This window comes from Triticum urartu, chromosome 5A, assembly GCF_056163025.1.
Source record: "Triticum urartu cultivar PI428250 chromosome 5A, HENAU_Tu73, whole genome shotgun sequence".
NCBI classification, from domain to species: Eukaryota; Viridiplantae; Streptophyta; class Magnoliopsida; order Poales; family Poaceae; genus Triticum; species Triticum urartu.
The window spans coordinates 569527471-569543780 of record NC_141877.1 but is presented as its reverse complement, the minus strand read 5'-3'; the positions used below and the strand labels follow the sequence as shown (position 1 = coordinate 569543780).

Sequence of the window (16310 nt, the reverse complement as noted above, 5' to 3'; positions counted from 1 at the left end):
GGGGCGGATACCAAAACCATCGCACTATATAAGATGCAATAATAAAAGTAAGAAAATAATACAAGTATCTATGTAAACATACAAGTAATAATATTTTTCCTTTCAGAAAGAAGATAAGAATAAGAGGCTCACCACGGTGGTGCCGGCGATGAGCTCGGCGTGGGTGATCAACGGCGGTGAAGATGGGGACGGGGCGTGACGGACCGCTAAACCTAGACAAATATTATGGAAAATGGAGTTTGGAGGTCGAGCTTGGAGAGGAGAAAGCTTAAGTAGTGTGGCTCGGGCATTCCATCGAACACCTTGTGTGCATAGGAGGTGAGCTAGAGCACCACCAAGCCCTCTCCCCCTCGGCCAGAGAAAAACAGAGCACTGGGGTGCTCTGCTCGCGAGCGAGGGGTATATATAGGCACCTCATTGGTCCCGGTTCAAGCCACCAACCGGGACCAATGGTGGTGGGCCAGGAGCGAGGCCCATTGGTCCCGGTTCATCCCACCAACCGGGACCAAAAGGTCCAGATGAACCGGGACCAATGGCCCACGTGGCCCGGCCGACCCCCTGGGCTCACGAACTGGGACCAATGCCCACATTGGTCCCGGTTCTGGGCTGAACCGGGACTAATGGGCTGACCCGGCCTGGACCAAAGCCCTGTTTTCTACTAGTGACAGGGTCTGGGGTAGCACGAAGAACAAGGACTGCCTGGTTGACCTTGCCTCGGCTATCGTTGACCCCTACTACAGGAACATGAAGGAAGAGGCCAAGAAGAACAAGACCGCCTGACACAGTGCCTGGATGTAGAGATGGGTGCAGAGACTGGATGAAGAACACACTAAGTATGCGGCCAAGGACGCGTACACAAGCTACGAGATGTACAGGCGGATCGTTGACATGAGGTGTAGAGCAGTGGCGACAACGTTGCAAGAAGTAGATGATTAGATGCTCGTTTCCCCTAATTTAGTATGTATGTAATCTTTTATTAAGGTGTGTGCGTATGTTGTGTATAGTCACTTATGTAATTGAATATTTAATTTGGTTATGCAATCATGTTCTTATAAGTATATATGTTTTTCTTCTGTAGACAAAGTAAATCACATCGCATATGAACTAAACTACGGAACCGTCGGTGATGATTTCTTCACGCTGACAATTGTATACCAGCAAGCGTTTGCCCACAACACAAGCGACTGATTAGCAGGAATTGTCTGTGTTGTTATCGGTCTTCCCACACAATTCTGATTACTGGCCTGTTTATTGCATATCAGACACATCTTTTTAAACTGAATCGTTTGTGTTTATTTTGGCTCATCGCAAACAATTCATTCAAGTGAACTGTATGTCGTCTATTGCACACACCTTGATATGACTGGCCGTTTCTGTTGTTTTGGATCATTGCAAACAATTCATCCGAGTGAATTGTATGTCCTTTATCGCACACACCTTGATTTGGCTGACCGTTTCTATTGTTTTGGCTAATCGCAAACAGTTCATACGGATCTACTGTATGCCACATATCACATAAGCAACTCTAATCTAAATTGTGCTTGATGTCTCCGCCATCGCATACTGTTCATTTTATTGATGATGATTTTATTACAATACCCTTTGCGACTCATATATAACACACAGGTTGGTCGTTTGGTCTCCTATATATGCCGCGTTAACGTCATCCTGCAGTAGTGTAATGTGGTGTAATTAAGGCCACCACAATTGAAATTGAGCCAAACACATACGTGCACGCAGCCAAACAACTTGTGGCTTGCATCTGCGTACCCCTGAAGCACATATGCGGGCAACCAAACGGCAGACCCTAAAATGGACACTGATGCAATGCAGGCAACGAAAAAACATACAGATGTTGATTTCTGTTTTGCCTATTTTTGCTTAGCCAGGCTCATGTGAGTCAATCGTGCAATGCAGCCAAATTTGTAGATGACAACAAACACGTCCTTGGTGGCCTGCGTTAGGGATGCCCTAAAATTCCCAAGTTTGTTCGAAAATGGAACTCAAATCCTCACACTCACACCGCAATCACCAGACAAGTTCGAGGCGATCACTAGCCAGTACAAGTGCAACTTGCATAGAGTAGCTGGCCATATCGTCGACGCAGGTCATCATGGGTTTACACGGCGCGCGGGCCCGTCGCCTACTGTAGCAGTCACCTCATGATACTAGCTGGCGCTGCCCTGGCCCATGGCCTGCCGAGTAGTTGCGGTCACTGTGCAGATGCGCATCGATCGATCCGCCCCCGTTCTCTCTCTCTCTCTCTCCGGCGACGTCTGACATCCATCCACGAGGCAGAGAGGCGAAGGACGCGGTCACGTGAGGCGACGACCCATCGGGTTGGAGCGGACGCGTACCTATGCTGTATGGCAGCCCGCGAGCGTCGTATCGGCGCTCGGCAGCGCGACGGCGTCCCATCGCGGTGCGCGCACCCGGCGTACGTGACTACGTACCCGCGCGCATGCACGGCGAGCGCGCACTGGCCACCGGAGATCGATCGCTCGCTCTGGATGGCAACCGAGGCGGGCGCGCGCACTGGCACTGGCACTGGCACGGCAGCAGCAGTGGTGGAGTAAATAGTAGTAGTAGCAGCAGAAGCAGCATGGCAGCATCGCTCGCGTTGGCTTGCCACTTGACAGGGAGCAGGGTGCGCTAGGCTCGCGGCCGGGGGGAGCCATAGCTCCTGTTGGCGCGCGTCAGCGAGCCTGGCTTTTCGGGCGCCAGTAAAGGCGCGGCACCAGCCGCCGTTCGACACGTCCGCTCGGCGCCTGCCCAGGCCGGATCCGGCCTCGGGCCTGCCGCCCCACCCCCTGAGTCGCGCACCGCACGCACGTACGGCGTCGATCTCACCCCACGCACGCACGCACGCACCGACGTACATCGACCTCGCCGGTGACTTCCGAGAATTTTTACCCAGCAGTCAGGCAGGGAGGCAGGGTGACGCTGACTACTCGTGCATGGGCGCGCGAGAGAAGGAAGGAAGGAAGGAACGTTTTGCGTTTGCGTGTGCGTGTGCGTGTGCGTGTGCCTGCCTGGACGACTGAGACCTAGCTAGCTAGCTGGTCTGGTAGTGGTGGTGGTGTCTAGATATAGTAGGAGTAGTACCCTAATTAGGCTAGTACGTAGCTAGGGCCGAGGGCGAGAGCGAGAGGCGAGATCCAATCTGCACCGCACGAAAGGGAAAGGGAAAGATTCTTGCCCTGCCCCGCCCGTCTTCCTCTTCTCGGCCAAGCTAGCTATAGCCCACCACCACCACAGGCTCCCCCCGGCACCACTGCAACCCTGTCCAGGCCCCTCAAAAAGAAATCTAGGACAAGCAAGGGAGCTGCTGCTAGCTAGCCAGGCTTACTTAGCCTTGGTTGAGAGCGAGGAATCGAGCCAGATTTCATGCCATCCTAGCTCGCCCCTACCAGACACACGTCCTGCAGTGGTGCTGAATTTTGTCAGGTTTCACGTTGCTGGTTGGGAGGTGAGGTGAGGGCGAGAGGTTCGGGAGGAGGAGATCAGAGGTCGGAGGTCGGAGATGGGTCGCGGCAAGGTGGTGCTGCAGCGGATCGAGAACAAGATCAGCCGCCAGGTGACGTTCGCCAAGCGCCGCAACGGCCTGCTCAAGAAGGCCTACGAGCTCTCCCTCCTCTGCGACGCCGAGGTCGCGCTCGTCCTCTTCTCCCACGCCGGCCGCCTCTACCAGTTCTCCTCCTCCTCCAAGTAATTACTCCTTCCGATCTCCCCCAGTGCCGTACCATATCGATCCCTCCATTTCCTTTTCTCTTTGTGGTTTTGCCGAGTCGATCCTTTTGATTTGCTCTCCCCGTTCAAACATTTTGTCCATACGCGACGTTCGATCTGAATTTTCTTGCGTCTTAGGGCGTCCGTGCATGAACTTATGGGGGGCTGGGTCCGTACGTTCTTTTCCTCTTGTTTGCTGTTCTATTGGCCACTGTGTCAAAAGAGGCTAGCAAGAAACAAACAAAGGAAAAAGTGATGAGCTCACCCGCAGCAGCAGATCGACGGACATACTATGCAGTAGGAGTATATGTCATGCGTATGTTTGTCTCATTCACAGTAGAGGATTAAAAAGGGGTTTTAATCTAAAAAAAAACAAGAAGAAAAGATGTTTTTATTTGATGTACGCCTGACCACACCTGTATTGAGGATACATGTATGCACATAATTAGAGCTTTGATCACCTGCTGAGATTAATTTGCACCAATATGGCATGCATCCTTGTGAAACTCATACGGGCACTAATTGTTTTTCTACAAATTTTATCTAGCTTTGTCTTATGGTCTGGGTAGTATGATGATCCACTTCTGAGAATTAATTTGAATTATGTAATTTTAAATACTTTTCTGCAGACCCAAGTTCAATCTATTTTTTTTCTCAAAACAAAGGTTCAGTCTAATTTGACACCTTTAAGGCGTAGGATTGAATTATATATGCTTGTTTAATGTTATTTGTCAAAGAACTAAGAAAGGATATATACCGCTTTCAGTTAACTGAATTGCATTAATTTTCTAGTCAAAGTACCGAAATAATACTATTGAACAAAATGAAACAGTTAAGTGCTTTAATTCAACTGTGGCCTTACATGATGTGACAGGGCAAGTGCTGCATCATATGTACTAGGTACAAATGAAGTGCTATTTGTACTTCCTTGGAGCAAAAGAAAACAAGTAATAAACTAGCTAATGTTAGGTTCGTACCTACTCCCTCCGTCCCATAATGTAAAACCTTTTTTAACACGGTCTTATATTATGGGATGAAAGGAGTACGTAATAATTTAAGTAGCTCTATAGGGTAGCATTACCTAATGATATCAGAACTTTATGTATGTTCGAGTCAAATATAGCTAGGTTTTAATCTGTCAAAATTATAAAGCCACTGAGTTTGCTCAAAAAGTTTGTAAAAGCGCTAATACATGAAATGTGAAACCAGACTTGGTAAAATTGCATGCTAATATTTTGTAGGGCCAATCATGATTACTACTTGTCAGTTCTATACAAACATGCCACTGGTGGCTAGCTTAAACTTTGTAGCAATTTTGGCTGAAATACCTTTTTTGGTGAAAATTAACAACTGTACTTCTCACAGTAGTAGCTCAATAAACATTCTTACAGTGGCATAGTTCTCCCAAAAGTTTAATTAGTCAAAGGAAACAGATATGTCTTCTTTTTTATATAATGGAAAGTTCTTTTTAGGTACATCGTCAAGTCTTCACTAGATTGTGATGTTTACACAACTTTGAAGCCATGTGTCAATGGCTATAAAGTGACCAAAAATTAGCTCATAAGACTAAGACAACATATAGAATTTGTTAGAAGTTGAACATACAGAAAGTTTATTATGCGAGAGACCTTCATTGTCCAATAATTATCGAATTCTGTCATGTAAATAGTGATACTTAGTTTCTAATCCCTCCCCCTCCCCCAGTGAATCTGAATTTATGTTATTTACCTATGCGTGTACTTGCACAACTTAATCTCGAATTTTCAACTCATCGCAGCATGCTTAAGACCCTCGAGAAGTACCAGAGGTACATTTTCGCTTCCCAAGATGCTGCCGTGCCGACTACCGATGAGATGCAGGTCTGAGGCTTTTATTCCCAATGCGCATATTATGAAGATTCTACAAATTTTCCTCAGATACAACATCTTTGAATTTTTAACTAGCAGGTTATCAGAGAAATTTGTTTTCCTTCGTAGAACAATGTATCTATAATGCCCTAAATAACATATATAAATTGATTTTTGTGAAGAGATAAAACATTCAGTCATACATTTAAAATATTTCATTCTGTATGACGTACGTTATATGAAGCATTGCCTATTCGTAAATGTTACCTAGTTCACACATGATTGCTAAAAGGCATTTCTCTGCTGGTAAAGGTGTTATATTTCCGTGTTTAGAACATGGATTTCTGTTGCTTGTCATGTAGGCAGTGAACTAATTATTTTGTTTGACTTTTTTATGTAAAATTACTGCCTTGTAAACATGCCCACATGGTTTGAAGCAAAAGATAAACCTTTGATAAATTTTTAGCAGTTACAAAATATTAAATGGGAATGTAAGTTCATGGCAATTAGAATGTTGGAAAGTACAGCTAGAGCATTGGCCCAGTGCATTTCATGCATACGCGCAGCATAATTCACGTACGTGGCTATCTATGTGAAATACAGCATCGAGTAACTGGGCACTGGGGAGACCTATATCTGCGCATGTTCCTTGAATTATCGCTAATGTACATGCATTTTGTGGTTGGTTATAACTTATAAGTAGACTAACAGCTTGGTTGGCCACCACATGCAGTATTGTAGCAGATAGCAGCTTCAGACTGATTGGCCATATGCCATATACCTGCTGATGAGTTTATTACAACAGTGGAATGTATTAAAATTGATAAATACAATATGGCTATATGTTATATGGTATAAATGTGGTAGTTGTTTATTAAAAAGGCATGGGGTAAAATGTTCAATTTATGTTTAGTAGAGCCTAAGTTATGGTACGCCTTCTTCATGGTCACGGTCATATTTTCCAAATGACATGTCCAAAAGAATAGATTTGGACTTACTAGATCCTTTACTATTCATGCGAGAATTTATTGTTTATGAGGATTCACACACAGAGAGTTGCCAGTATGTAATTTTTAGGATTCATGGTACAATTTAATCATAATCTTAATTGCTAGAACGTGTACTAATTTCTTTAGAAGATGGCAAGTGGGAACCTATAAACACACGAAGCAAGAACCATATGAACTCAACACAAGCAATCAACTAAGCCATAGCAAAGCGCGAACAAGAGAACATTGATAGATGATTGGTTTCCCTAACGCTAGATCGTAGTGTAGATGAACAATCCAAGTGCTAGAAGTTGCGAGAGAGTGACAATATGACTCGTTTGATCTCTTGATGTTGTGTAGAAAGGGAGCCGCAGTTGGGTTCATCTTCTTTTTTCCGATAAACTTGGGTTCATCTTCATAGTCATGATTATGGCATGCTCATGTCAAATCTTATGACATATAGTAAAACAAAGGTCTTCTGCGCACAATAAGGATATCGAAGTATAACAAAAGGTTCACATGAATTGCTCTAGGATTTTTCAGTGATGTGGTACTCCAAGTTTTTATTCTAGGAAGTATTCCTAGATTTATGGTATAAGTTGGTATATATTAACTCTTCAGTCATAATCATCTCCAAGGTGATACTTTGACCATTTGTTTTTTTTCTTCTTTTTGCGACTGAACTATCAATTTCTATAAAAAATATGTTGATACAAATAAAACATTTTACTCATTATGGAATTATGTTCTGCGATAATTCAAATATCTGTGTCAAATGTTTGTAATTTTATTTTTATTTTTACTGATAATCAGATTAAGAGTGCTTGCTGTTTTTTTTTTGAAATGACCTATACTATGTGACTCATATGAAGTGGTACTCCTAGCTTGTAATCTTACAAAGTCGTCCTGGATTTATGTTTAGAATTTTTAGATATTACCTCTTGTGTCATAATGTAGGTTGTCTCCAGCACGTGATACTTTGACAATCAGTTTCCATAACAATATGCTGGTTCAAATGAAACATGGTACACTTTATAGATTATGTTTCACGACAACGTAAATTTTGTTTCACGTTTTGTAAGTTTCTTTTTTTTTATGATGAAACCAAGAATGTTTGACGGACACAACTTTGGAATTGTCCTACAATGTTACTCACATGAAGTATTTGATTTTTGCGGGACAAAAAGGCATTTTTCTTAAGCTTTTATTTTTGCAGGACAAAATGGCATTTTTCTTAAGTTTACTTGATTTAGCATTTTCCCCATATCTCCTTCTTTACACTAACTGCAGAACAACTATCTGGAGTATATGGAGCTGAAGGCAAGAGTTGAGGTTTTACAACGCTCACAAAGGTGATGTTTCTATATTCCTCTCAGATAATTGCTCATTAATTTCAGCAGGTTACCGCAACATTTGCTATGTTTGCTAAAGTAAGTACTGTTGATGGTGCCACAGGAATCTCCTAGGCGAGGATTTGGCTCCACTGAGTACAATCGAGCTTGAACAGCTTGAGGGTCAAGTAGGCAAGACCTTGAGGCAAATAAGGTCAAGAAAGGTAAACTACATAGCAATAAAAAAAGTTAAGAGTATAAGTAGAAATTAGGTTAATCTGCTAAAATCCATTCGTCTTATCGAGCAACGCTTGCTGCTAGTTTCACTAACTAGTGTCCATGATTTAACCTGTACCACAGACTCAAGTACTGCTGGATGAAATGTGCGACCTGAAGAGAAAGGTAGCACTAAAAATACTTTCCATTTCTGTTGCTAAATGATGGACGATGTCCTATTCCGTAGCTTCAAGCACAATCTTGTTTTGCAGGAGCAAATATTGCAGGATGCAAACATGACCCTGAAAAGAAAGGTAACATGACCCAAATCATTTTTCCTAGCTAGAAAGGTCTGCATTTGTACGCACGTAGCTAGGGAGGGACCATCCTCAAGGAGAAGCTGTCTCATTTCACTTGGGCCAGTGACAAGTGATTGGAAAGTTGATGACTCGGCAAGCCCACTAGTAGTTAGTTAGTAGGCAGGGGACCCCTGGTTGGCACCACAGTATAAACACAGGTGGCTTTCAGGTACCACCAATTGCAGCTACCTGCCGTGTTTATGTGTGTTTGTGCACTGCAAGCATTCTTCTTCTTCCTGGCTTTCAGAAAATCACTCTTCTTGTTTTTACCCTCTACTGAAAACGGCTTCATCCATTGGTGTATGTAATGCTCTTGATCACTCCCGTTTCACTTCAGCTGGGCGAGATCGAGCTGGAGGCGACACCTGATCCCCCGCAGCAGCCGCAGCAGCAGCAGATGTGGCAGGGCGACCGGGGCGTGCCGCCCCACACGCCTCCGCAGCCAGAGCACTTCTTCCAGGCCCTAGAACGCTATCCTTCCCTGCAGCCAGTGTAAGACTTCTAACTCTTTTTTTCCTTTTCCTGCTGCTAAACTCATGGCACAGAGACTAATGATCACCGACGTTCGTCTCTGCAGATTTCGTGGCATGGATGTGAACCAGCCGCCGCCTGCATGGATGGCATAGCTACGCACCCGCATTGGTCTGTCTACCGTTCCAGTCGATCAACAAGATGCACCGCTTGGCATGAGCGATTATCTATCTCAAAAACAATCAACAACAAGATGCGTTGCCTGCCTATGTGTCCTGCATCTCCAATAGGCTCCTTATATATCAACTCGGCTGTTTTTGTGTTTCCTTTTCAAGTGCTTGCCGGATTTATTTTAAGTAATGTGTACAGGGTTTGTCTTATTTGTTATTAGCAAGTGTTATATTGCTCATTTTGCTTAGAGAAGGCGAGAACGGTTTTCCTTATGGGATTTGATTTACAACAGCGTAATAAACCCTCCCGATGCATGTATGGCACGCTCACGCTCTCTCAACATCTTCTCTCATAAACTCTTGAGCCGCGACAAAGTGAGCTCTCTTTCTATTTTCAGGGTTTTAAATTGTCTTCTCAAATGTTGACCATGTCGGGTAGATGTCATCTGCAAGGTAGTGGCCCTTATCATAGAGACCTTTTACGAGGCATCAAGTCTATTGGAGCCGTTCATTTTTGTGATTGGAGGGTTCAGATCAGCCAATACTACAACAGATTTTCAGCAGTATATTGATCAATTAAGGGCATTTTAGGTAGTTCACTCTATTCATCAATCCTCAACGAGTAGCAGTTCTATGGCCAACGGTCATCAACCTTGACGTGCGACATCACGTCGTCGGCCACGGCGAGGCTCCTTGGGAGGAACTGAACATCGACACTCGGCATTAGCACCGCTGCTTAGTGCTTACCGCGTTCTAGTACGATGTGGACTGAGGTGAGCTGAAGTCGAAGTCAACGTCACGCATGTCGCCGGCCGGACACGCTGGACTCCTTCTGTGGAGGCCGCACAATAGCATGGCGTCGATCTCAAGCTCGACCTGCCGTGCCGTCTACGTTCATCGGCTGGATGAGGCCCAACTCAATACAAGACAGATCGCCCTCGTTGCCGTCGTCCATGCCTGGCCGACCAAGAAGGGTCTGCATGCATGTCAGCGGCGAACTCCATGGGCTCGGCGTCTGGCTGTAGCTTACGATGTTGCCGGGGAAGAACTGAACGTTGGCGCAGGCCCTACTCATCGAGGCAAATTCTTTCTGCCAAAGAACGCATGTACACGAAGTGAGGACAAGCAGGTTGATTGATACACATATATGTACGTACTGATTCCGCCGGCCGGAGATGCAAGCAAATCGCAAGGCCGCGTCGAGAACATACACTGATCCGATCTCGAGAACATACGCAGGCGGCGTTAGATGTGATGAGATTAATTTAGTTAATTAGATTAATCATTATGATTAAAATTAAGGAAAAAATCTATCCTGACAGAGAATTACCAATATACCCTCCATACTAACCGTTGGATCAACTAAATACTACCCACTATTTTGGATAGTATGATGCACCATAAAAAATCTCTCATCATACTGATGGCCACTGAATTCAATGTTGCAAGGTGAAGCCTCATAAACAATAAGCCTTACGAAAAGGTCTTTGGAGGACATTGAGATCATTGTGAGATCTGGCATTCCGAAGTAACAATGCCAAATACATATATCTTGAGAGGCGACAATTTTGAGTATGAGTATGATGATTGGATCAAGCCAGTGTCCGGTGTACTGCCTAGCCCATCTCACATGGCAATACTTGTATCTCTAGTGCATGCAACCGATACTCCGAAGCATCCCAAGAAACACTCTCACTGCACCAATTTCCATCAGCCTTGTCGTGTCATTTGTATTGGGTGCTTGTAGATACTCTTCTCCAAAGTTCTCAATCATAGCCTTCACAAATCCCTTCATAAAAATAATAAACATAACGTTGGAGATGTGGACATATTCATCAACCAAGTCACCCGGGATTCTGTATACCAGCACACACGTTGTCATGGAATATTTCTACACAACACTTTGCTACGTTGTCCGGTAGCATCTCTCCTCGGAGTGAACCAATGATCTTGCGCTTCCACCCTAGTTACAATGTGCAGAACAAGATCCCTCAACATTCTGAAACATTGCATGAACATATATAATGGATGCATCGAATTTTCTACAAAGTAATATCTCAGCATCTTACATGGCCGTCTGTTGCGCCAAATGTACCTACGGCCTGGTTGAAAACCTGATTTGACCTTTCTCCCTTATTCTTCCTCCACAATAATCACTAAGAGCATCTCCCTTAGGTGCCCTATAATAGAGCATAACCGGGTTTTTACATCATAAGGGGGCAAAAACACTGCCCCAATAGGTGCTCTATATGCAAAATAATTGCCCCACGGATAGGGCAGCTGCAAAATACAGCACCAAGTGCTGCAAATCAGCAAATTTCGACACTCACTGGTGCAGCGACGTGCTACACAAACGGTTTTTTAACTTTTTTCTGCGACAGAGTTTAAAACCATCGTCATGCTTGTGTGTGCGATAGGGGGGGGGGGGGGGGGGTCCTTCCCGCATGACCCAGAAACCGTTGGCGATAGTTCCTCCAGTCACACACGCTCAAGGCATATGCTCGTGTGCGATCAGGGGAGATAACACAGACGCTTTCGTAGGACAAGCCATGGGAAATCGTCTTGCCATCCCACACAATAATTATGGAACAAACATTTGTGTTGGCTACCGCATCAAACACAATTTTATATATAGGCTCGTCTATTATAGGTGTAGCGACCACAGATGCTCTGCCTTAGTTAAGCATTGCCTTATTCAAGTATATCATGCACGATCCGATGAAAGAACTGTATGCCACTGGGCTATCCATCACACACTCTTTTACTGCTAGAAACATTTGTAAAGTGCCATGACCCATTTAGCAGGTTTATTAGTTTACTATTAATACTCCCAATATTAAGCAAACTCACATTTCATACCGAACAGTTGTTTACCACTTCCATATCACGCACACAAATATATTTTAACATCACAGTACAATAGCAACGTCACAATAACACAGTACACCATATAGCTAGTTCACCTTCATATAAGCACAAAGTATGTTGAGCACAATATTAGAAAAATATATTCATTAATTTCTCTAATTGACTGATGTGTGTAGGTGGATGCGTGCATGATTGAAGGAAATATGCCCTAGAGGCAATAATAAAGCTATTATTTATTTCCTTATATCATGGTAAATGTTTATTATTCATGCTAGAATTGTATTAAACCGGAAATATAATACATGTGTGAATACATAGACAAACAAAGTGTCACTAGTATGCCTCTACTTGACTAGCTTGTTGATCAAAGATGGTTATGTTTCCTAACCATAGACATGTGTTGTCATTTGATTAACGGGATCACATCATTAGGAGAATGATGTGATTGACTTGACCCATTCCGTTAGCTTAGCACTTGATCATTCAGTTTGTTGCTATTGCTTTCTTCATGACTTATACATGTTCCTATGACTATGAGATTATGCAACTCCCGTTTACCGGAGGAACACTTTGTGTGCCACCAAATGTCACAACGTAACTGGATGATTATAAAGGTGCTCTACAGGTGTCTCCGAAGGTACATGTTGGGTTGGCGTATTTTGAGATTAGGATTTGTCACTCCGATTGTCGGAGAGGTATCTCTGGGCCCTCTCAGTAATGCACATCACTTAAGCCTTGCAAGCATTGCAACTAATGAGTTAGTTGCAGGATGATGTATTACAGAACGAGTAAAGAGACTTACCGGTAACAAGATTGAACTAGGTATTGAGATACCGACGAACGAATCTCGGGCAAGTAACATACCGATGACAAAGGGAACAACGTATATTGTTATGCGGTCTGACCGATAAAGATCTTCGTAGAATATGTGGGAGCCAATATGAGCATCCAGGTTCCGCTATTGGTTATTGACCGGAGACGTGTCTCGGTCATGTCTACATTGTTCTCGAACCCGTAGGGTCCGCACGCTTAAGGTTTCGATGACAGTTATATTATGAGTTTATGAGTTTTGATGTACCGAAGGAGTTCGGAGTCCCGGATGAGATCGGGGACATGACGAGGAGTCTCGAAATGGTCGAGACGTAAATATCGATATATTGGACGACTATATTCGGACATCGGAAATGTTCCGAGTGATTCGGCTATTTTTCGGAGTACCGAAGAGTTACGGGAATATGTATTGGGCCTTATTGGGCCATACGGGAAAGAAGGAAAAGGGCCTCAAGGGTGGCCGCACCCCTCCCCTTGGTCTGGTCCGAATTGGACTAGGGAAGGGGGGCGCCCCCTTCCTTCCTTCTCCTTTTCCCTTCCCTTTCCTTCCCTCCTACTCCTACTACTTGGAAGGGCTCCTAGTTCTACTAGGAAAAGGGGAATCCTACTCCCAGTGGGAGTAGGACTCCCCTAGGGCGCGCCATAGAGAGGGCCGGCCCCTCCCCTCCTCCACTCCTTTATATACGTGGCCAGGGGGCACCCCATAGACACACAAGTTGATCTTCGTGATTGTTCTTTTAGCCGTGTGCAGTGCCCCCTTCCACCATAATCCTCGATAATAGTGTAGCGGTGCTTAGGCGAAGCCCTGTGACGGTAGAGCATCAAGATTGTCCCCACGCCGTCGTGCTGACGGAACTCTTCCCCGACATTCTACTGGATCGGAGTCCGGGGATCGTCATCGAGCTGAACGTGTGCTAGAACTCGGAGGTGCCGTAGTTTCGGTGCTTGATCGGTCGGGCCATGAAGACGTACGACTACATCAACCGCGTTGTGCTAACGCTTCCGCTTCCGGTCTACGAGGGTACGTATACAACACTCTCCCCTCTCGTTGCTATGCATCACCATGATCTTGCGTGTGCGTAGGATTTTTTTTGAAATTACTACGTTCCCCAACAGTGGCATCCGAGCCTAGGTTTTATGCGTTGATGTTGTGCACGAGTAGGACACAAGTGAGTAGTGGGCGATATAAGTCATACTGCTTACCAGCATGTCATACTTTGGTTCGGCGGTATTGTTGGATGAAGCGGCTCAGACCGACATTACGCGTACGCTTACGCGAGACTAGTTCTACCGACGTGCTTTGCACACAGGTGGCTGGGTGTCAGTTTCTCCAACTTTAGTTGAACCGAGTGTGGCTACGCCCGGTCCTTGCGAAGGTTAAAACAGGACCAACTTGACAAACTATCGTTGTGGTTTTGATGCGTAGGTAAGAATGGTTCTTGCTAAGCCCATAGCAGCCACGTAAAACTTGCAACAACAAAGTAGAGGACGTCTAACTTGTTTTTGCAGGGCATGTTGTGATGTGATATGGTCAAGACATGGTGCTAAATTTTATTGTATGAGATGATCATGTTTTGTAACCGAGTTATCGGCAACTGGCAGGAGCCATATGGTTGTCACTTTATTGTATGCAATGCAATCGCGCTGTAATGCTTTACTTTATCACTAAGCGGTAGCGATAGTCGTGGAAGCATAAGATTGGCGAGACGACAACGATGCTACGATGGAGATCAAGGTGTCACGCCGATGACGATGGTGATCATGACGGTACTTCGGAGATGGAGATCACAAGTACAAGATGATGATGGCCATATCATATCACTTATATTGATTGCATGTGATGTTTATCTTTTATGCATCTTATCTTGCTTTGATTGACGATAGCATTATAAGATGATCCCTCACTAAATTATCGAAGTATAAGTGTTCTCCCTGAGTATGCACCGTTGCGAAAGTTTTTCGTGCTGAGACACCACATGATGATCGGGTGTGATAGGCTCTACGTTCAAATACAATGGGTGCAAAACAGTTGCACACGCGGAATACTCAGGCTAAACTTGACGAGCCTAGCATATAACAGATATGGCCTCGGAACACGGAGACCGAAAGGTCGAGCGTGAATCATATAGTAGATATGATCAACATAGTGATGTTCACCATTGAAACTACTCCATCTCACGTGATGATCGGACATGGTTTAATTGATTTGGATCACGTGATCACTTAGAGGATTAGAGGGATGTCTATCTAAGTGGGAGTTCTTAAGTAATATGATTAATTAAACTTTAATTTATCATGAACTTAGTCCTAGTAGTATTAGCATATCTATGTTGTAGCTCGCGTTAGCTCCCCTGTTTTATTTTTGATATGTTCCTAGAGAAAACTAAGTTGAAAAATGTTAGTAGTAATGATGCGGATTGGATCCGTGACCTGAGGTTTATCCTCATTGCTGCACAGAAGAATTATGTCTTTGATGCACAGCTAGATGAAAAACCTATTGCAGGAGCAGATGCAGATGTTATGAACATTTGGCTTGCTCAATATGATGACTACTTGATAGTTTAGTGCACCATGCTTAAACGGCTTAGAATCGGGACTTCAAAGACGTTTTGAACGTCATGGACCATATGAGATGTTCCAGGAGTTGAAGTTAATATCTCAAGCAAATACCCGAGTTGAGAGATATGAAGTCTCCAACAAGTTCTATAGCTAAAAGATGGAGGAGAATAGCTCAAGCAGTGAGCATGTGCTCAGATTGTCTGGGTACTACAATCGCTTGAATCAAGTGGGAGTTAATCTTCCAGATAAAATAGTGATTGACAAAATTCTCTAGTCACCATCACCAAGTTAGTAGAACTTCGTGATGAACTATAATATGCAAGGGAAAACGGAAACGATTCCAAGCTCTTCGTGATGCTGAAATCAACGAAGGTCGAAATCAAGAAAAGCATCAAGTGTTGATGGTAAACAAAACCACTAGTTTCAAGTAAAGGGACAAAGGGAAGAAAGGGGAACTTCAAGAAGAACGGCAAGCAAGTTGCTGCTCAAGTGAAAAACCCAAGTCTGGACCTAAGCCTGAAACTGAGTGCTTCTACTGCAAAGGGACTGGTCACTGGAAGCGGAACTACCCCAAGTAATTGGCGGATAAGAAGGATGGCAAAGTGAACATAGGTATATTTGATATACATGTTATTGATGTATACTTTACTAGTGTTTATAGCAACCCCTCAGTATTTGATACTAGTTCAATTGCTAAGAGTAGTAACTCAAAACGGGAGTTGCAGAATGAACATAGACTAGTTAAGGGTGAAGTGACGATGTGTGTTGGAAGTGGTTCCAAGATTGATATGGTCATCATCGCACACTCCCTATACTTTTGGGATTAGTGTTGAACCTAAATAAGTGTTATTTGGTGTTTGCGTTGAGCATGAATATGATTTGATCATGTTTATTGCAACACGGTTATTCATTTAAGTAAGAGAATAAATTGTTGTTCTGT

At 44.1% G+C, this 16310-nt stretch overlaps 1 protein-coding gene across 1 annotated transcript; it reads left to right on the top strand.

Annotated features, from left to right (window-relative positions):
- The first annotated feature begins 3136 nt into the window (after positions 1 to 3136).
- Positions 3137 to 9447, top strand: LOC125530127 (MADS-box transcription factor 34-like). The gene is made up of 8 exons (XM_087521766.1): positions 3137 to 3708; positions 5507 to 5588; positions 7856 to 7917; positions 8021 to 8120; positions 8257 to 8298; positions 8385 to 8426; positions 8809 to 8963; positions 9049 to 9447. Exons 1-8 carry the CDS (start codon positions 3524 to 3526, stop codon positions 9095 to 9097), a joined length of 717 nt encoding a protein of 238 aa, XP_087377892.1. The 5' UTR covers positions 3137 to 3523; the 3' UTR covers positions 9098 to 9447.
- The last annotated feature ends 6863 nt before the right edge of the window (positions 9448 to 16310 follow it).